The sequence below is a fragment of the Nyctereutes procyonoides genome, unplaced genomic scaffold (genome assembly GCF_905146905.1).
Source record: "Nyctereutes procyonoides isolate TBG_1078 unplaced genomic scaffold, NYPRO_anot_genome, whole genome shotgun sequence".
In the NCBI taxonomy this organism is placed as follows: Eukaryota; Metazoa; Chordata; class Mammalia; order Carnivora; family Canidae; genus Nyctereutes; species Nyctereutes procyonoides.
Genome location: NW_026575042.1, coordinates 8,832,487 through 8,854,544, shown reverse-complemented (window position 1 = coordinate 8,854,544; position 22,058 = coordinate 8,832,487). Strand labels below are relative to the sequence as shown.

The 22,058-nt window shown below is 41.8% G+C and overlaps 1 protein-coding gene across 3 annotated transcripts in view; it reads left to right on the top strand.

Moving 5' to 3' along the window:
• Positions 1–22,058, top strand: part of SCN10A (sodium voltage-gated channel alpha subunit 10) — an 88,165-nt gene that overhangs the window by 13,560 nt on the left and 52,547 nt on the right. For 2 of the 3 annotated variants that reach the window (XM_055321281.1, XM_055321280.1), the window contains exons 4-12: positions 6,874–7,002; positions 7,540–7,631; positions 9,721–9,912; positions 10,345–10,411; positions 14,313–14,454; positions 14,595–14,792; positions 15,512–15,682; positions 18,844–19,137; positions 21,470–21,581. In XM_055321281.1, coding sequence (XP_055177256.1) covers positions 6,874–7,002; positions 7,540–7,631; positions 9,721–9,912; positions 10,345–10,411; positions 14,313–14,454; positions 14,595–14,792; positions 15,512–15,682; positions 18,844–19,137; positions 21,470–21,581 — 1,397 coding nt within the window. The remainder of the gene's footprint in view (positions 1–6,873; positions 7,003–7,539; positions 7,632–9,720; positions 9,913–10,344; positions 10,412–14,312; positions 14,455–14,594; positions 14,793–15,511; positions 15,683–18,843; positions 19,138–21,469; positions 21,582–22,058) is intronic. The other variant, XM_055321282.1, reaches the window with a different exon arrangement.

The window sequence follows — 22,058 nt, the reverse complement described above, 5'->3', positions numbered from 1 at the left end:
TGTTATTAATGTCTACATACTGGTTTTGTACCCAGCAACCTTGATGAACTCCTGAACAATTTCAACATTTTTTACAGATTCTCTTGGTACAAGAGAGTTTTCTATTTAAACAGTTATATCATCTGCAAATAATGGTGAACTTGTCTCTTTATGAGTCTTATACCACTTGTTTGTTTTACCTGTCTTATTGAGCTGGCCAGACCTTTAGCACCATGCTGAATTGAAGCTACAATAATGAGCGTATTTCTTTTGCTCTTGATTTTAAAGAGTATACTTCTAATTTTCACTATTATCATGATGACTATAGGATTCTCATAATCAATCTTTATCAAGTCATCGAAATTTCTTTCCACATCTGGTTTGTTAAGAGTGTCATTATGAATTGGTATCAGTTTTTTATCAATATTTCTATTTCATTAAGAATATCATTAGGTCTTTCATCTGTTAATATACAGTAGGTCACATTAATAAATTTTCCAATCTAGTGTTAGTTCCAGCTGCTCATTGCTAGATTCAACTTGTCAGTATTTCATTTGGTCTGTCTTGGTAAATGAGGCTGATTTATAATCTTCCCTCATAAATTGTCCCTTTGGGTTGCTTTTCCACATCTCTGCCTTACTGTCTTCCTTCTGTATGGTCCTCAGGAACTCCAAATTCTTCCCACTCTGTTTTGCACAGTAATTCAGGTATCTCTCTGCCCTACAATATTTCTCAGTAAGTTATCCAAAGATCTCTATTAGTCACTAGTCTCTCAGTAGCCTCTAAATCATTTGACAAATACATTAGGAAAAGCAATACAACCATGTTATGCACAGATAATTTAAAAATCTGAAATGTAAGATTGATCATAATTTTCATAGAATTTCTGACATTTTATGTTCTTAAAAGCAGTGTATATGTTTCAAGGACTGATAGTTCATATTGGCTAACAGTTAATCATGCATAGTCTATCCTAACTAATGTGTTTTATTGTCACCTGACAGTTCCTGTTTACTTTTGTTAAACTTGCATTTGTCACTGTTAACATTGCATTGCATAATATCACAGGTAAAAAAAATGAATCATTTCAAAAATGGTTTGCAGAAATACAACAATGGTGATGAAAATAGAAAAGTAAACTTCACAGTATGAAATAAGATTACACATATAAATAATGAATGGACTCTGTCATAAATATAAAGCTTGAATCTGTAAGGTCATGAGACAAGTGGACAATGGATGTGTGTAATCTCACAAAAGTAGATAAAAAATAAACAAGAAAATAGGCAGCATGACAATGAAAATGGATCATTGAATGTTATTGTATTGAATCGATAAAACTTTTGACCTAATACCCATTTTATTATCTGCTAATAACATTTTCATGAAATAATATTACACAGCTACCAAAACTTACATATTATTTTCCAATAAAGGTTACCAACTTCACTTTTAAACTAGTTGACTCTTTCTAGTACAAATACAAAATTATGCTTTCTAGTACAAACTGTCAAAACTTGATGTTTACGGTCGAAAAGGTACAAAAACTATAGTGTCCTCATTCCTCCTCAAACAAGTACAACTATACCCTAGCTGGTAAGACATGAAACCAGCTTCCAAATTGATGACAAATATTGTAGTTGGAAAGAAATCAGGAAACAATTGGTGAAATTGCTTTATTGGAACCACTGGATTTCTTATAATACGACTGGCATTTAAAAAGTAATGAGTGTTAAGTATGTAAACAAGCAGACATTTTACTTTACAGTTTAATAAAGCTATGGATATATCATTTTCAGTATGCATTCACCATATATGTGAGAGAGAAGTGCTCAATGACTTTTTGTCTTATTTATCATGTAGCTACTTTAGAAAAAGAGAGATTTCTGGTTTAATTAATTAAAGATTAGCTTAGAAACTTAAAAATGCATCAATTCTCACAGCAGCAGAATAATGATTCACATAGCAGCAGAATGCTATGCTTCTCATAGCACCAGAGTAATGATTCATGAGACCCAAAAGGTAGAAAAAACCCAAATGTCCATCAACAGCTGAATGGATAACAAAATGTGATATATCCATTATATAGACAATGGAATATTTTTGGCATTAAAAATGAATGAGATTCTGACACATGCTACAACATGGATGGGACCTTAAAATATTACAATGAGTATAATTAGCCAGACACAAAAGGAAAAATTATATGACTTGTCTGATTCCACTTACATGAGATACCTAGAATAGGCAAATTTATGGAGAAAGAAAGTAGAAATGAAGCCGCCAGTGAGTAGGGAAGGGTGGAATGGGGAGTACTTTGATGAGTACAGAGTTTCTGTTTGGGATAATAAAGAAGTTCTGGAGATGGATAGTGGTAGTGATTACATAATATTGTGAATGTGCTTAATGCCTCTGAATTGCTTACTTAAAATGATGATGGCAGTAAATTTTATATATATGTCACTACAATTGGGGGAAAAAAAGATACATTGAACTGGTATTGAAGAAGCTTCAGCCACATGGGCAGCAAGGAAAGGCATCACTATACAAATGGAAGATGTTGCTTCCAAATGCACTATATCCGTTATTTGTGGAAAACAATGAGGGTCCATAGCATGCCTTCAGACTCTGAATCGCCTTTGAGGAACACAGTGGAAATTGTGAATACAAACTGACTGTGGCCACTTAGTATGAGTCTTCTCAGCCTACAGGGTAGATATGAAAGTGAGTATAAGATGCTGCTTTCCCACACTGAATGACTGACTGGCAAACAGGAAAGGCTTATAGTGTTTTAAAGTAAGGAATAAAATCTTTTAAAATTACCATTTCTGTGAATACACATGCTGTGTGTCTCCATAATACATTCAGGATTTTGAGCAGTATGGATCTTTGGCATTGGGGCCCAAACATCAGGAATTTTTTTAATGATTAAACATCATGGATTTCTTAAAACTGAACAGTGGGGCAAATGGCTCCATGGCTGAGAGTTTGACTTTTCTCAATACCCAGTGATTTTTTTCCTCCATCAGGAGTGTCTTTTGCATATTAAAAATCGCATCCGAACACTGCAACCGAACACTGCAACAGAACATGAAGAAATACCTTGTGTGCCAAATGCCATCAGAAAGAGGATGTGACTTCATCATCCTGAGCTGAGACCTCTAACCCTCCAGCTTCTGGTGGTGCTGAGCCTCAGCTCCAGTGAAACACTCAAAATAGTCTTAAGAACTCTCTCCATAATTTCTGGATCTGCATTTGATCTGAAAAGCCAGAAATATCCGTCAAAGCTTCCCAACAACCTATAATTCTGAGTTAAGATTTTCTAATTTAGAAAACATAAAGAGTTGGGGGGGGGGTGACCAACAAGATATGGAAGCTGACAGCTCAAGCAGCCAGCCAGCCAGATATAGATTTCTTCGTGAATAATTTCAAACACTATTTCTCTCACACAGATATGAAAAGGCATTACTGCTATTCTCTTTTTAATGTGATTTTTACTTTTATGTAAGATATACAGGTTTAAGGTTTAAAAGGTTGCACAGTTCTACAAAAATTCTAACAAAAACAACAGTTTCATGCTTCTCATCTCCTCGCCCCTAATCCTGTATTTCCAGAGGCAAGTGCTCTCAGCTTTTTTACTTCTTTATTCTGATACTTCCGTCTCTCTGATAAGATACTTATACTCTATTTTTCATTCTTCTATTTTAGATATTATCTATCGGCTTTCTATTATGGAAAAAAAAAGAATCAGGTGCACATACCCACACAAAATTCCTTTCAAATTTATCTTCATGTTGTAGTTATATTATCATTTTGGGTTACGTAATCAGACGATATGTGCATCATCTGACTACAGAGGGGATTATGTAATAGTACTGCTAGCAAATGACATGACAGCTGTGCCATGTGCTGTCTTTGATTACATGCTCCTTCTTGCTTTCTCTGGAGTTAATAAAGGTTTCAGGACACCTGGGTGGCTCAGTGGTTAAGCATTTGCCTTTGGCTCCAGTCATGATCCTGGGGTCCTGGGATCAAGTCCTCCATCAGGCTCCCCACCAGGAGCCTGCTTCTCCCTCTGTCTGTGTCTCTCATGAATAAATAAAATCTTTTTTTTAATAAATAAAATCTAAAAAAAATATTTCACTGCTTCATTTGCTCTGTTTTCTATTTCTTTATCCTAATTTGTTCCAAAACTCTTCTCCAGAGGTTTAATTATTGTTTCAAATTAGTCAAACATACCAGCCTATCCACCAGTTTCCATTTTTCTTGGGGAAATCACTCCTGGAGTCCTCCATCTCCTGACTCAATCTGGCCTAGGTGTTCTCAAGGCATGGTGCACAGCCCTTTTCTGGAGATTTTCCCTTCTCTGTTTTCTTTTGGATTTTGCTTGTCTCTCCCCTGTATCCTCAGATCCTCCTCTTTATTGGTTACTTTCTTATTCTGTTATAGCATCCTCTGGTAACTTTCTTAGAAGGGCAGGTCTAAAGTACATTTTCGTCTGATTACCTAACCCAAAGACTTTGCATATCTGTAATTGTCCTTATTTTATCCTTATCATAAGAGTTTAGCTGGGGAATAAATTCCATATTAAAAATTATTTTCCTCAAAATTTTGAAGGCATTTGTTCCATTGTCTGATACTCTCCAAGGATTGCCATTGAGAAATCTGATGATATTTTGATTCTTAATCCTCTGGATATAACCTGTGATTTTCTCTCTCTCACTCTCTCAAAAAAAGTTAGGGTCTTCTATCTGTGCACAACATTCTGAAATTTGGTGATGTTATGCCTTAACATTCATTCATTTTCCTGAACACTTCTGGGTATTTTTAACCAAACACTTAGATTCTTCATGTTGCAGAAATTTTCTTGAATTATTTCTTTGAAAATTTTCTCTAGTCTCTTTCTTTGTCTATTTCTAGATTTCTATTGGTCAGACATTGTACCTACTGGTCTGACTCTCTAAATTTCATGCTTATAAGCACCTCTCACCATTTCTTTTTGTCCCACTTCCTGTGAGATCTCTTCATCTTTATTTCCAGCTCTTCTATTAATGTTTTACTTTTGCTACCACATTTTATTTTCAAAAGTTTCTGTTTTGTTCTTTGAATAGTCTTTACAGCCTTATGTTCTTGTTCTATGTATCCTGTATCTTCTCATCTCTTAACTCTCTAAAAATATTCATGATAACTTTTTTTCTAACTTTTCTTCTCCCTGCATTGTTTCTTGCTTTTCTTTCTTTCCTGTTTGGTTGTTTTAGTCTTTGGTGTTCGAAGCATCCTTCCAATTCCTGATGCTCATTGGCTAGCGGTTCACATTCAAAACACAGCATCTTCTTGGGCTATTAACCTGACTGCCAGGCTTCTAGAAACTAACTGAAAAGCAGAAGGGAGTAGGTGGGTAGGAGGGTTGCCTGCCTTTCAGTGTATAAAGTCTCCTTTATACTCCTGTTTCAGCACACAACTCTTTCTCCCTCTTGTTTAACTCTTGAAAGAATGAACATCCAATCTATTTCCAGAGCAGAGGAGGCAGTTCTTCACTGAATGGATTCCTCACTGAATAGCTAATTCTTGTAAAGACTTTTAAGCAGTATCCAGCTCTACCTGACAACCTCTCCCCAAACCCCACTTTCAGAGGTATTTAGCATCTCTAAGTCCTAAGCAGTACTGCAATGTGGATTGGCTTGCTTCTGGGAACTCCCCACTTCCCAGCTCAGGTTTTAGCTTTCTTGAATCTGCTCTGTCAGTTACTACTCATCCATCTGTTCCTTAGTTTCCAAAATGCTGTTGTTGTGTTCTCCATTATCTTTGTCCTAGTGGGTTTACGCTTTAAAAAAAAAATCCTCCTACTAACATTTAAGAAGTATTTCAGAAAGGGTAGAGGTAAATACATATGTTCAATCTGCCATATGTAATCAAGTCTTTCCATTTTTAATACCAGTGTTTATGTTTATGATTTTATAATTTAAAAAATTAACTGTACCCAAAATTATGTGTGCAGCTGAATCCCTTTGGTTCTGGAAGAGTAGTTCCCTCTGGCTAGCAGCATTAGCATCAGCTAGGAATGTATCAAAAATGCACATTCTTAGGTCCTATGCTTGACTTACTAAATAAGAAACCCTAGGGGTAGAACCTAGAAATCTATGTTTGAACAAGCCCTCCAGGTGGCTCAGATGCTTGCTAGAGTTTGAAAACTCCTGCCATAGGTGACTGAAGGATTCTGAACACTTGAGAAACACTGCCTTACTCCCAACCTCAGCTCTCGATCCATCTCTTCACCTCCAAACCCACAATGTGCCCAGCAGACTAAAAGGACTATTTGAGATGACTTCCTCTGACAAGACCCATCCTCCAAGAGAACATATTTATGGATTTAGATGGTTTTTTTTTCCATGACACCTAGCTATTTCCTGCCTTATATGGATCTTAGTCTGGGATTTCTGAGTCCAGAAACACCTGCAGACCAAGCATGGTGGAAGAAAAGACAGTTGGAGGTGAAGAAGTTTGGACACATGAGACAGAGCAGTGCTTCATCCGTCTTCCACATGTTAGCCAACAACAAGTTGGAAGAAGAGCCTTCAGATTCCCTCTGGGCACCTCAGAACAGGGCAACCTTGTTCTGAACCTTCTGGTGGTTCTGCCCCTGCCATTGCCCTCTGCCCACCTTCTGAGCTGGAGATCCTGTCCACCTTCTCAACTGCACACATCCATCCCCATCCCATCCTCTGTGTGACTCCTCTGAGTTCTCCAGTCTACATCTTGCCTCCTTACCTTAATTTCTTCCCTTTCTGCACCTTGCTGATGATCTTTGCACATTTTCCTTTAGAGCCATCCCAGGAGTTCCCCTCTGAGCTCTCTCAATAGCACAGTTAATACTCCTTTCTACCTTCCTCCCAGGTATGTCTTCACTGTCATTTACACCTTTGAAGCCTTGATAAAGATACTGGCAAGAGGATTTTGTCTAAATGAGTTTGCTTACCTGCGAGATCCTTGGAACTGGCTGGATTTTAGTGTCATTACCCTGGCGTGAGTATTTCTCCATGCTGATGTATATGTCTGTGGGCTTCTGGGTGGCTCACACTCTGGGGATATTTCCTCATCTCTATCCAGCTTCCTTACATGAAACTGACCTGGAGTTTCCTTGCTTCTAAATGTTATTTTGAGAGTCACTTTTTAGGATTAGTCCCATACCTTCAGGTAGAAGTTAGAGATCTCAACTCTGAGTTAATAAATGTCCTGTCAAAGTGAGTGGACAAGGCTCAGCCTTACACCTACCTGACCTGAAGCTCTTTGCCTGAGGAACCAGTGTCTAAGGAGACTGATTGGCCAAGCTCACATGCTTGAATACCCATCCATACATGCAGTACACAGAGCCCTCATGATCATAATGCATCTCCTCAAAGGGGCTATTTTAAAAGCTATTGCAATAATTAAATCAGTGTGTCAGTTATAGGGGAAGTGCCATTAGATTTTTGTGTCTGTTCTGGGTCCTCCTTAGTCTCTTGTTACCCAAAATTGTCCTTATTTGTGCTGCATACTGACCAATTTCTGGTTCTGATACAGATACATTGGTGAAGCAACAGCTCTCCGAGGGATCTCAGGCTTGCGGACATTCAGAGTTCTTAGAGCTTTAAAAACAGTTTCTGTGATCCCAGGTGAGCTACTTTAACTATTACATATATTCATAGAGCATATGCTGGTTTACACAGTCTAATGTCCTACTTTGATTTTTGCAAGAGGCCTATAAAGCTCCAGGGCATGGACAGTTGTCCTCATTTAAAAGACAAACTGAGGCCCGGAAAGTAGAAAACACAGTCTCAAGTCCTCATCGCTAATAAGAGGCAAAGTGTGACCTAAAGACTTAGTGTCCCAATTCCTAGGCCAATGCTCTGTGCAGAGTACCTCATGACCTCACCATCAATAAGTGACAAGAAGGTCATGACCTCATTTTATGTTCTCATTGTGGGGTTCAGGCAAGCCACTAGTTGGAGGTTCTCATTTATACCCTAAACTAAAGGTATAAACGTGGAAATAGGGAGGAATGGAGTAGGCAGTCCTAGGCTCCAGTGAGTGTCTTTGCCATTTCCATATATCTGAAAGCTTGAGCCTCAATCTTGTCTTTGGATACACAGAGAAGAAAAGAATTGGGCAATTCTTTATTATGGAGAATTCAGAAACGAACATAGTCCACCAGAGCTTATCTTATTGGGTCTTCAAGACCTCTATTGTCACCAGTATCTCAGGGATACATCTTATCCTCACTGGGTTGATGGAGGGGTTGGTGAAGACAGAGACCAGGCAAAATATTGAAACAGCTTCTAATTTATAGCCTGGTGGATTATCTCCCTTCCCTCACCCCTGAGAATCCATGCTCTCATCTGGAAAACAGAAACACTCAAGCCATGAGGGAAGTCCTTTCTGCCATTCTATGTCTGGCTCTGCAGGGAAGGATTGGGAAGTCTTTGCCAAATTCCACTGGACGGGCTTCCTCATGAAGAGAGCCATAGTGAGAGATAGTCAGTGCTGCCACTTGGTATCTCTCTCACCTAGTTTTAGCCAGGAAGAATCTGAGTCTTGTTCATAAGACCTGTGCAGTCCAGACTTCCTCTCCTATCTTATCTCTCTTCTCTATCTGTCTTGCATCATGTTCCAGAATCTATCTGTGATTCCACAAATAGTCCCTACATTTGCTTATCTCCTAGGCTTTGGCCATGCTGTTTTTCTACCAAGAGAGTCCTTCCTCTCTTTATTCAATTGATATTCATTCCTTGGGGCTCTGCTAAGTTTTGACCTTCTCAAAGAGACTCATGGTCTTCCCCACACTCCATCCCATCCTTACACTACGCCTCAGTTAGGAGTTGCCCCAAGCATGCCTACCTGCTCAAGAATGTAATGGTTTTTCCCCTCAGTTGTCAGACAACCCCATTATGCTGGTGTCTTAGCTCCCTTGTTCAGCCATCAACCTAGGGACCAATGCAGCTCGTGCTCAATGGGTTATTAACCAAATGACAAGACAAGGATCAGCCCCAGACTGCTTCCCTGTTCAGAGCTCTTTCTGCTACCTGTGAAGCTACTCTCTCAAAGAAGCTGATTTCATTCTCCACAGTCACAAGTCATCCCTCCTTAAACAAGCAGAGACCCAAACTTTACTGCCAGCTGTGCTTGTCCCAGTGTCTCTGATGCTCTCACTCTATTGCTGAATTTGTCTCTCTTTGTCTTTGTGTTTCTGTCTTTCTCTGTCTCATTCTATCTCTTTTGCATCTTCCTCTCTCTTTCTCTCTCTCCCTCTCTCTCAACACACACAGTGAGGTTCATGTGTCTCCATTCTCAAGCTGCTTCCCAGAACAGAAATGAGTATAGAAAAACAGATGTTAAATGACTACAGTCATTAGTAGCCTTATACCTAGCACAGTGCCTGAAATATAGCAGGTACTCAACAATTATTTTTTAAATTGAATCACCACTGCCAGACGTTTAATAGCTTTACAGTGATAAAGAATATATCACCTGGGTCTCAGTTGTCTCGTCCTTACAATGGAACAATAATCTCTGCCTCTATCTCAGGGTTATCACAAGGTTCAAGTGACAAACTGTGCTTAGAACTGCCCTAAAGTTTGTAAAGTACCTCACACCTATATATAGTGAAAGGATAGGATGGTTAATATGCAGGCATGCTGAGCATATGTGTGTGCTCTGTGTGTGCTGCCTCATCCACATGGTAGTGTTGCTGTCATCTTCCCGCAGGGCTGAAAGTCATTGTGGGAGCTCTGATCCACTCAGTGAGGAAACTGGCAGATGTGACCATCCTCACTGTCTTCTGCTTGAGTGTCTTTGCCCTGGTGGGTCTACAGCTCTTCAAGGGCAACCTCAAGAACAAATGTGTCAAGAATTGTGCAGCTCTCAATGAAACGGGCAATCACTCCTCTTACGGAAAACAAGAGTGGAATTTCTGCCATAGGGATGAAGGTCTGGTTGGCAAGGGGTGTGACATCCCTGCATATATATTTTTTTCTATATAGAAATATATTTTGATTCTTCTTCCCTACTGAAATGCTTTTCCTGAGCTGTGTTTTACTTTTGGGGCCCCATTTTCTGTTGTCCAATGTCCCTCTCACAAGGAAATGAGCTATTAACCTAAGGGCAAGTCATTCTGCTATGACAGGCTCAGCTAAAGTCACTGTTCAGCTCTTCTCTTCCCAGATATGACTTTTCCCTTCCAAATGTTCCAGCATGCCTACTAAAAGCACATGGCCAAGGAAACACACACTGCTCAGACAGAAGACTTAGAAGGTGTTGCCTTCATCACACAAGGCTTTAGCTAGAGGGTTCAGAACTACATTCATGGCTTTCATTTCTTCTTTTCGTCTTCAGATTTCTACTATAACAAGCCTGGCACTTCAGATCCCTTACTGTGTGGCAATGGATCTGATGCAGGGTGAGTGCTCAACCCATAACAAAGTACCAGTGCCCAGCAGTCTTTTATTTTTTCATTATCACTTTCTGGATAGAGACTGGTTTGCAGGTCCCAAGGAAGATGTAGAAATCAATAAGTCATGGCTTTTGCCATCCCAGGCTCATGGGGGAGGGAGTATAGGAGTTAGCTTTTGCTATGTAACAAACAGCCCCAAGATTTTGTGACTTAAAACACTAGTCATTCATTTAGCTCAGATTCTGCATATTAGTATGTTGAACTGAGATCAACCTGGTGCTCTGGCATTGTCTGAGTTTAATCATACTGCTGCAAACAATGGACAGATTAACAGGGGGCCAGCTGATCTAGGACAGTCTCAGCTGGGGCAGCTTTTCTGTTCCATGTGGTCTCATCTCCCAGTAGGTTAGCCTGGTCTTGTTCTCAAGGGCAGAGGCAGGGCTCCAAGAGAAAGAGTAGAAGTGTGCAAGGTCTCTTGAGACCTAGATTTAGAACTGGCACAATGTCACTTCTACTGCATTCTCTTGACCAAAGCAAGTCACAGACCAATGCAAATCCAAGGTATGGGGAGATAAAGTTTACCTCTTGACTGGAGGAGTTGCAGCAATCTTATGGCAAAGGGGTATGGATACAGGTAGGAGAATAGTTGTGGCCATTTGGGCAAGCAATCTGCTCCAGGAAGGAACTAATATATATTAAGTATATTTTGTGTCAAATGCTCTACATTTAATCATCACAACTCCACAACGTGGGTTTTGTTATCCACATATGACAGAGGAAGAAACATGTGCATCAGACTTTACCATTTCAAAATCTTACAGAGGCCAGATACATAACAAGTGAGAGGATTAGACTGGGTGGGAATCAGTCAATGATATACTTTGTGCCCCATTTAAAAGGGCTAGCCACTACTCAGTCTAGCTTTCAGTTGCCAGGTGGAAATGTGGGTCCACTGTTTCCAACTCTCTTAACTTTTAAAAGAAAGACAAAGAATTCAGATTTTTATGTGAAATCTCCCAACTACAAACATTGGCTACCAATTCAAAAAAATGTCTACATATTGTGGGCCAAACAAAATATTTCTGCAAGCCAAATTCAGCCTGCAAGCTGCCAGTTTGTGAGCTCTGATGCATATACATAAAGATGCTATCCTGTGAAGAAGCAGTGTTATGCTAGAGGCTCCATGTGCTGAAGAGACACAGTGAGGTGATGGTGGGAGGCAAGGCAGGAGATCAGGGAAGGTTTCCTGGAGGTGGTAGTTGAGGTGAGCACTAAAGGACAGCTGGATGTCTCCAGCTTGGTTGAACAAGAGATGGTTTGGATGGAGGTCATTCCAGGTGGCAGAAGAATGTGAGACAAAGCAGAGGGTTAGGGATCCCCTCAAGCCTGCCTGCTGCTTTGATCACTGGAGCAAGCATGAGCAAAAAGAGTGCAGGCAATAGATCATCATGCCTCATCTTTCGCATCTTTATGGTGGGGCTCTGGGGCCTTGAGCCCATATGACCCCAATTCCTGAATGGCTAACAAGCCCAGACTGTCCAAGTGGAGCTGGGAGGGACCTGCATAGAGCTTTGACTTAATCAACTCACTAGAAAAACAATCTCAGAGCTGAAAATTTGATCAACATAGGCTCCTTGGCTTCTTTCTTCACAAATGCACTTAGCATTTGGTTCTTTGTTTCAGAGATAGAACTGTTCTGATGTCAGTTTGCTTTTGACTTAAATCTAATTCAAAGGCTCCCTCAATGGTTGTTTTGTTTTGTTTTGTTTTTCCTGTCTGGATAATGGCATTTCTCATGGCAATGGCTCCAGAGTAGCCTAAGCACTGTCTGTGGTGAAGTTGTGGGGTCCACCCATGGCCCCACAGCCCAGCTCCAAAAGAGGCTAGACATCCTGCTGGTCAAGTCCTGGCCAGGAGATAAAGGAGAGGATAGGGCTCTGTTGGCAAAAGAGGTCAGCTCAGGATGGCAGGTAGAGTGAGCCCCAAAGGGCATACTGTGAAGATGGAACCTGGGTTCTGTGCTAGGCCACAGAGAAGCCAGAGCCCTGAGCTAAGGCCCACACTGATCTGTGACACTATGGGAGGAAAATCCCATGGTAGAGAACAAGTACTAGGAAACACTTAATGATTTCCAGCATTCTTTCACATGTATTCTTCCAGCCCATTCTTTTGGTCACTTCAGGTTAAAAACAGCAGGAATTTTAGCTTGCAATTTGCATATAATATTTCCTATACTGAAGGCACTATGAGAGAAGCTTTATACTGTGGTCTCATTTAATTCTCAGAGCAGTTCATTGTTGAGTGTAGCAGCTATAGTGGGGTTTAATGGGAGACATAGAAATAAGGCTACCCTCAGAGTTAACTAGCAAACCTAAAGTAATGGATTGACTCTCTCCTTCGGAGAGCAAACCAAAAGACTCTCTGTCTTTCAGTGTGGGTCTAGAGAGTCTAGGAACTCACAAATCTCCAACCAAGATGGACGATAGAATTGGGATTAATTATTGTTAAGTTGCTGGGACCCTAATCAATTGTATGGGTCCCAGGATTGTGTGTTTGCATGGATGTCTGGAATAAGGATAATCCCAGGGATTTGTGTTAGTGGAGGCATGCTGGAGTAGTAGAATCCCAAACTACAAACAAAGCATTACTGTTTTCTCAGCAAAGCCATCCCCCTGGGGTAGGTGAGAGTACCTCACATTCCTTGAGCTTAAAGATACTTCTTGACATCAACTTACTCCTTTATCATGAGAGAGTGAAGAGTCAGTCCAGCACTGCCCATCCCAATATTCACATGTGGTCATCTTCATTTTGGCCTTCTTCCATAAGTCAGTCTTCATAGGCTACTTGACAGTTATATTTCTCCTTTTGAATAAATACATTGGCAACTGACTTCTTTTCTCTGAACCTCAGCTTCCACACCTGTAAGAAAGGATGGTTAAGATGTTTAATTTATAGCATTTGTAAAGCACTTAGGAGAGACAGAGAGGCACACAGTAAGTGCTCAGTAAGTGGAAAGTGTTGTTTTCACTGTTAGATATAATTGGTGAGTGAACTTGACTAAAGTGAGTCCTCCTTTGATGGACATCTTGGGAGATGATGCCAAACAGCTCAGGTTTTAGGTCTGCATTATTGATACTGACTCTCCCTCCCCTGTTGTGAACTTGAAAAGAATCTGCCACCTTATGGGATCTTGTCTGGACAGTGAGTTAGTCTTCTCAGGCCACTCTCCTCTGCATGAAACTCCGAAATGAAAGTATTTTCATAATAATGAAAGGGAATAGAGGGGAAGGGAAAAGAAATGGGTAGGAAATATCAGAAAGGGAGACAGAACATGGAAGACTCCTAACTCTGGGAAACAAACTAGGGGTGGTGGAAGGGGAGGAGGGCGGGGGGTAGGGGTGACTGGGTGGTGGGCACTGAGGGGGGCACTTGACGGGATGAGCACTGGGTGTTATTCTGTATGTTGGCAAATTGAACACCAATAAAAATAAATTTATTAGATAAAAAAAATAAAGTATTTTCATCCCCATTTAAGTGGGCAAGAGAGGAATGCCTCAGTGGTTCAGTCAGTTAAACGTCTGCCTTTGACTTAGGTCATGATCCTGGAGACCCAGAATGGAGACCCTAGTCAGGCTCCCTGCTCAGCAGAGAGTCTGCTTCTCCCTCTGACCCTACCCCCCTCATGCTCTCTTTCTCTCTCAAATAAGTAAATAAAATCTTTAAAAAAATGGACAAGAAAAAATGAACCTTAAAGAAATCAAGGTCATCCAGCTAACAAGAAGGGGGCCAGGCCTTGAACTCCAATCTTTGACTTCAAACCTTATCATCTTCCTATAGCCCTGTGCTGCCTTGGCCCCAGTAAGTAGGGGGACTGTGCAATTGATGACCTTCTCTATTCTTGCTACAGCCACTGTCCTAAAGGTTATCTCTGTCTTAAAACATCTGACAACCCAGATTTTAACTACACCAGCTTTGATTCCTTTGCTTGGGCTTTCCTGTCACTGTTCCGCCTCATGACACAGGATTCCTGGGAACGCCTCTACCAGCAGGTATTGGTCTGCATGTCCCCCTACAGACTTGGTTGGAGGCTGGGGAGTCAGATGCATGCTTACATTTTTCCTGGAGGAGATTGGCAACATCGGGGGCCCATTGACTCTGGATACAGATCTCCTTTCTCTTGAATCTGTAGACCCTGAGGGCATCTGGGAAAATGTATATGGTCTTTTTCGTGCTTGTCATCTTCTTGGGATCCTTCTACCTGGTCAATTTGATCTTGGCTGTGGTCACCATGGCATATGAGGAGCAGAACCAGGCAACCATTGATGAAATCGAAGCCAAGGAGAAGATATTTCAAGAGACCCTGGAGATGCTCCGGAAGGAGCAAGAGGTCTGTGAGAGGTGGATGCTTTGTGAAGTCTATTGCAGGCTGCACATTCTTGGGCAGAGGTCTGGACAAGGCACTGAGATTAAGGCTGTCATTCTAGGGAACTATAAAAAGATTCATCATACCTTAAGGACCATCTTAGGTCAGGTTTTCTCAAAACAGAACCTGAATAATGATCTTGTGCAAATGATCTATTGAGAGATGCTCTCAGAAAAGGGAGAGGGAAAGAAGTAGGATGGGGCTGGAGAAGAATTAAATAAGAAAGTGGCCTCAGTTAGAGATGACCTTCAGCTTGATCCCATCAGAGCTCTGGAATATGACTTGTACCACAAAGTTAGCTGTATCTTGAGGCAAGAGGGTTGGCCTTTGGTACCCCCATACCCACCCCAGCCAAGTGTACAGTCAAAGGAAATATTCTACAGAATACCGTAGCTGTGATCCATTAGCAGCTAACACCCAAGCAGCTGGAAGATAAGTGCACTGACCTGGTAAAATGGATTTAGGCAGGGCTTCAGCAGGGCATACTACAGGGTGTGAATGAAAGAGATTGATTCAGAGGGAGCTCTTCCTGCCATGCCTCAATCCCACCACCACCCAGGTTCTAATCCTGACCTTCTCTGTTTTAGATGCCCTCACCTCTGTGACACCCTATGTCTGAGAGACACATTCATGCTAAGTTTAATCACATCCTGTTGGCTGCAGTTGCTGTTCTCTTTCTTCAGGTGCTGGCAGCGCTGGGGATTGACACAGCCTCTCTCCATTCCTACAATGGCTCACCTTTACCCTCCAAAAATGCCAGTGAGAGAATGCACAGAATGAAACCAAGGGTGTCAGAGGGCTCCACAGATGACAACAAATCACCTCAATCTGATCCTTACAACCAACGCAGAATGGTAAAGGGTTCAAGTTTGTGCTCTAAAGATTACCCACCTTTGCAGCTGCTATGGACAATAGGTTGGAGTGGGAAGACATTTGTAGCAGGGAGACAGCTGGAGGCACAAAGGTTAGGAGGATGTTATAGCAATCCACACAACACACTCCCTCCAACCACCAAATGGTGGCCTAACAGGGGTGTTATGGACGTGGAAAGGAGGGTGGATTATGACTTTTATTGGGGGTAGGAGACAGTAAGACTGGGACTGTGGAATGTGGAAAAAGGAGAGAGGAGTCCAAAATGACTCCTAGTTTTCAGAGTTGGATAATTAGATGGGTGGTGATTCTAGGGCAGGAGCACTGGAGGAAGAATCCAGGTTTGTAGGGAAAGTAGTGAGCCCGTATCGACACACTGACCTTGAGTTGTCCATGGACCTGTGGACATCAAGAGTTAGCCTTCTCCTAACAGTCTGACATGCAATTCTGTCCGAGGTGCTGAAATCATTTACAAGCTTCTGTCTGATCTCACGCCTCAGCGCCCAAAACCCAAACTCACTTGTTGTTGGCACAGAAGATTCCGGACCCATCTCTGTGATGCAGTCCAACCTAGGAATAACTTCAGTACCTCACTTTCAACCCTGTAACAATTCTGCTCACTACTCAAGTCTTCTTTGTCCCACTCCCTATACTCAACATGTTTCCTCCAACCACATCTCTCTCCCTTGAAAGTCCTGTGTACCCCAAACATGCCCTTTCCAGAGACCTTACTTAGAGATGATAACCCCTTCATGGAAGAATAGTTCCCACACTAATAGTATGGAAAAGGGGATCTACATAGCTAGTTTTCAGGCCTCCTAACCCTCGCTTCCCTCTCAATCTCTTCTCCTGTGCTCATCTGAAGGATGTTCTACTTTTTATAACACAGTCTACAATCCCCAGACTCTGTGTGCCTATATGTACACAGACATGCCCACATGCACACTGGTCTCAGTGACATACACACTTCAGCATTTGTCAGATTCTTTGCCTTTCCCTTCCTTGCTCTGCTTCTTTTGAGCAGCACCTGACATGCACAGGGTACAGATCAGAAGACATTTCAGAGGGGATTTGACTAGGGCTCTGACAATCACAGAACGGGATGAATCACAGCTTCCATGGAAATGTCAATGATACTGTGAATTGGCTTTTAGTTCTCCTCATTCAGTCAGTCCTCATTCATCTCTCCAACTAGATTTACCATCAAATGGACAAAAGAGGAGCAGTGTCTTGTTAATTCAACAATATTAGGTGCATGGTCTAAAAAGATACAACTAAAACACAGGCCATTTCCCAAGGACTTCCTTTAGTGGAGAAGGCAGATATAAAAACAGCTACGTTTTATGTATTATATTAAAGGAATATACATGGTGTTTGGGGGATAGAAGGGGCAATATCCTCTCTTATGGGGGTGGAAGTGTATTAGGAAAGGCTTCATGGAGAAGGAAATAATTGAAATGAGTAGCAAATAGTGAGAAGGGGTTCCTCCAGTAATTGAGGACTGCAGGGGAGGGGAGGAGGAGTATTTTTCAGGCCTAAAAGAATATCTGCAAAGGAAGGGAAGCACCATTTGGATACTTCTTTAATGCTCACTAATGGACTGGAATTCATTCAAGGAGGTATCCCCTTCCTCTTTTCCTAGGTGAGTTCATGTAGTAAATAGACCATAAGCAGTTTTTATATAAAGCCATTTTCCAACCAACAGCAATAAGTGAGAGGTTGGCGGTAGCACCTAGGAGAGACACAGCAAGGGTTTCAGGGAAACCACAGGTTTGTTCTGCTTGGATGAGGAATTTTAAGGCAAGTCTAATGCTTAGATTCAGAGGTCATTGCCCACCATTTGTCAAGTAGGTTAATTCTGAAATATTAACTGGTGGCCAGGGAAACACTACCTGTCAAATATGGGACCAAAATCTTCCAGTTTTTTCATTGGTTTGCTTAGTGTCCAACTGCAAATAACTCAGATATATCATTTTTAATAAAGATTTGCGAGATCTGCTTCTTCAAATGTGGGATGGGTTTGTGGATTTTTTATGAGTTCCATAACCCTTGGACATATATTCTAGGTAAAGAGTGCTCTGTTTATAATACTGAGACTGCAACAATAGTTGCTAAACAGGATTGGGTCCCAAATAAACCAGAAAAAACACTTCAGTTCTGTGGATAGGGGGATAAGTAAGGAGGACTCTAATATACAAGACATCCCAAATCCAGTAGTTTAGTAAATAAAAGAAATTAAGGGAGGGGGAAATATTCAGCAGTATGATCAGAGTTTGCTGGAAAGAGTGCAGATCTTCAGAAATACTTCACATGGCCTAGGACAGAACTGGTAACTTGTTATGGTCAAGCTCCTACCATGGTCATGGGTACTAGCCAACCCAGGCTCCAGGGACTCTGGGTGTGTGAATTAGCTCCTTTCCTCTGGCAACTGTAAGCCTCACATTTCTCTCAGCGGGAGATTTTGATGGGAAATGTTTATTGATTTGGAGGAATGGCATTATTCTTCCAGGAAATTAAGCTGTAACTCTCCCTTCAATCTCCTCATTGTTGACTATTCAAAGTTTCCCTCAAGGGATCCTGGAAGCTCATTACATTACAAAGCTCTTGTCTCCTCCTTTGCAACACAAACTCTCACATTTATATAGGCTATATCTAATGAATTGCAGAACCTAATTTTCAGACAATAAAGTGCACTTGTTCATTCAACAACCATTTACCAGGCTTGTTCCAGTATTGGTGTGCTTAATAGTCTCCTTAGGTCTCAGCCTTACATGTATAGCTGGGAATTTAAGACAAGTTTGTCCAACCCTATGGGCAAAGGCTGTAAAGAGCCTATCTCTCTAGGTGACAAGGTTGAGTTCTGACATCCTTGGCCATCATGACCTGTTTGCTGATATTAAGCACCCTGTGATCTCTCATCTCTCCTGGTCTTCTCCCAGGATATGTCAAAAATATGCACCTCCCTGGTTCTTTTCCCATATTTATCTAGAATACCCCTTAGATCTGTGTCTTTAATTTTCTTTTGGAAGTTCATAATAAGGGCTGGGAGATGGGATTGAGTGGAGGAAGTATTGAGCTCCAAATTTGCCTGCAGGATGAGCTTCCAGCCTGCCTTTATCTCTTACTCCTTTGGGACAATGCCCAGTCTTTCCTAGGCCTCACTTCTGGAAGACGCAGGGCTAGTCATGGCAGTGTGTTCCATTTCCGTACCCCTTGCCTGGATACCTCATTCCCTGACGGGGTCACAGATGACGGAGTCTTTCCTGGAGACCGTGAGAGCCATCGGGGCTCCCTGCTGCTGGGTGGAGGTACCAGCCAGCAAGGCCCCCTCCTAAGGAGTCCACTGCCTCAACCCTCTAACCCTGGCTCAGGACATGGAGAAGATGGACACTCCACATTGCCCACTGGTGAGCTTGCCCCTGGAGGCATCGAAGTCTCGGTAAGTTTGTCAGTGCTCCAGACTCTTTTGGGCTGCCCTTAGGAAGAGGCCAAGAAAACCTGAGTGTCACTCATGGAAGGGTCCTTTAGGCAACACTCTGTCTAACATTTCCCAACTACCCCCATTTTACAGACAGGTTAAACCTGAACTCAAAGAGGTTTTCTGGTTTAATCTGTAGTACATAAATACAAATTGTTTTCCAATTGATCCCATTTTTTTCAGTGTTCCTCTGTCCCCACTCACTATCACTGCTTTAGAGACAGGCCTGCTTGTTTCCTGGATGAATATGAGAAAAATAGAGGGTTCTGCTCTTTCTGCCTGTAGCTCTGTGTAAACTATACTGGGCTTAGCACACAGGATCCAGAGAAATCCTGGTTGGTGCCCCAAACAGATATTAGCAGAAGCAAAGTATTCCTTGCTTTACTCAGAGAAGCAATAACTTGCCAAAATGTACAAATTAAGCAAGAGCAACTAACTGGCAAGCACTCTTAATAGAATAATGGCAGAGTACAATGGCAAACTAGGGACTCCTTATTGCATTGAGAGCTGTGATTTAATTTGAGCTCTCCCTTTAGTTTCAGTAATGATGTTTCTAGTGTTTTTCATTTGCCCTCTCCGGCTAGTCAGGGACACAGAGCAGTTTGCAAACAGACTTGTAAACTGACCATGATATTGCTCTACTGACTTGGCTAAGTTCTACAGGATTACCATAGCTCCATCTCTGACTGGATGCCATGTGATCCCAGCAGTTTATTGAAGTGGGGACAGTTTATTGAAGTATTTACAGAAGTGTATACTAGGCTCTGAACTAAGAAGGAACAGTGAAGCACAAAAAGATGGGCAACAGTGGGGAGCTGTTACATGCTTAGGCTGAAGAGGTGAGAGAAAGGACCAGAACCAGAACCCAGCAAGAGCTGGGTGGCCCAACAGAACTTATGAACCATGCAGAAGATCACAACCACTACCCAGCCACAGCCCAACAGGGAAGAACCCAGGTGACAGCCTTCTCTTTCCTTCCAGACTCAGATCTTCTGTCTGTGCCTCCCATTGGCCAAGCCTGACCATAATGAGAGGATAAGGGTGTTGCTGCTTGTACAGACCACCCTCCCTGGGCACAAAGCAGGGTAGAGAAGGTGGAGAGTGGGTCTCCAGGAGCCAAAGGAGAATTCACCAACACAGAGAGGTGCTTTAACACTCTAGAAAACACTCATTCAAGAATTTATTCTTAGATTACTACTTTCCTAGATATTCTGACTTTGATTCATTTTAGTTAAATTACTTAACTCTGTAAGCCCTTCTGTGTTGCATGGATGTAGGTTTCAATCATAGGTGTGCCATCTACCAACCAAGTTATCTGTAACAAGTCCCTTAAATTCTTCAAGCCCCCAAGTCTCCCATTAAAAAGGTTTCTAAATAGCTGAAGGGTTAAATGGAATCATAAATGAGCTGCATTGATACACATGCGTCTGACAAATAACAATAGCTGCTAGCATCTCTTGTTGAGTCCTCGTGATTGAAAACTTTCTGAATGTTTTTTATATGTATTAAAGGCACTTACTGTATACCTATAAGCTTCACCTATGGCAGGTGCTTAATAAATGCTTGTCGGATTTGAATTCTGAATGGTTGTGCAGCGCTGAATCAGCTGCTTTGGGCCCCACACTCCCCACATCTAGGGTAGTGTGTGACAAAAGTTAGTGGCACAGAACCCAGATGGAGCTTCCAGTGAAGGTCCAAAGAGGGAAGGCTCAAAGGATAGTGTCAGACAACTAACACTGGAGAATCAAGACACTCAAATATTCCCTCAGAAAGAAAAGGACCGTGTGGAGTTTAGAACTGGGTTGTATGCTGGGGAGGGAAATAGTATTATTAGAAAGGAGGTCAAGAAATCCTGTCCTGGAGAGTTTAGTTTAGTGAACCCCGTATGCACAGAGCAGACAAAGTCTTGAAATGACTGCCTAGCCAACTGCAGCTCTCAATTGCCTTGGGTAGAAACCTCAGAGACCCTTGAGACAGCCTCATCCCCACCCTGGTACCCAGGGACCTGTCCTTAGGCAGGAGTTTGCAAAACCTCAGATGAGCCCAGGTTATAGTGTTAGCTACAAACCTAGGCTGTGCTTGCACCCCTAACTCTGTGTCCTGGTCCTCATGCCTAAGCTTTTACATCAAGCTCAAGAAACAGCCCCGTTTCCCAAAGCAAAACTGCAGAGGATCGTAGCTTCACCAGGCAACTTGAGACCACACAAGACTGGCCAATAAGAGGCTGAGTGACCTGCCTTTGCCATGATGACTTTAGGTTGGGGGAGTATCCTGACTGTTTGTGTCCCAGCAGGCATTTGACGCAGGACAGAAGAAGACTTTCTTATCAGCAGAATACTTGAATGAACCTTTCCGAGCCCAAAGGGCAATGAGCGTGGTCAGCATCATGACTTCTGTCCTCGAAGGTAAGTACCACTCATTGGAACATCCACTGTGCTACAATGAGTCTGCATTTGAGCAGCAGAGGAGATGCCCCAAATCTGAGTCAAAGATGCCATACATCTGTGTCCTGGGATCCTAAATATTGCTCCTTTTTATGCCCTTGGTTCCAGTTACCCTTTATCACTGTGTTTTTTTGAAAATGGATAATTTTTTCAAAAACAATAGAATCCCATAGGTTTTTAATGCCCTCGTTTCATATGTATTCACAAAACTAAATTTGAGAAAGAGATCTGGCAGGCACCAGAGAATTTCAAGCTACCTCAGGTATGCAAGAAATTTTACAGTCCTTAATTCTCAAATACAGCAAAATTATCCTGTCATTTTTCATGGTTGTAACTTTTATGGTTTAACTTAGTTTTTGTCTCAAGCTCCCATTATGCTGAGCATTGGAAGATAATTTAAGTAAATTAATCAGTCAATTTAACTAAATTCTTGTTAAT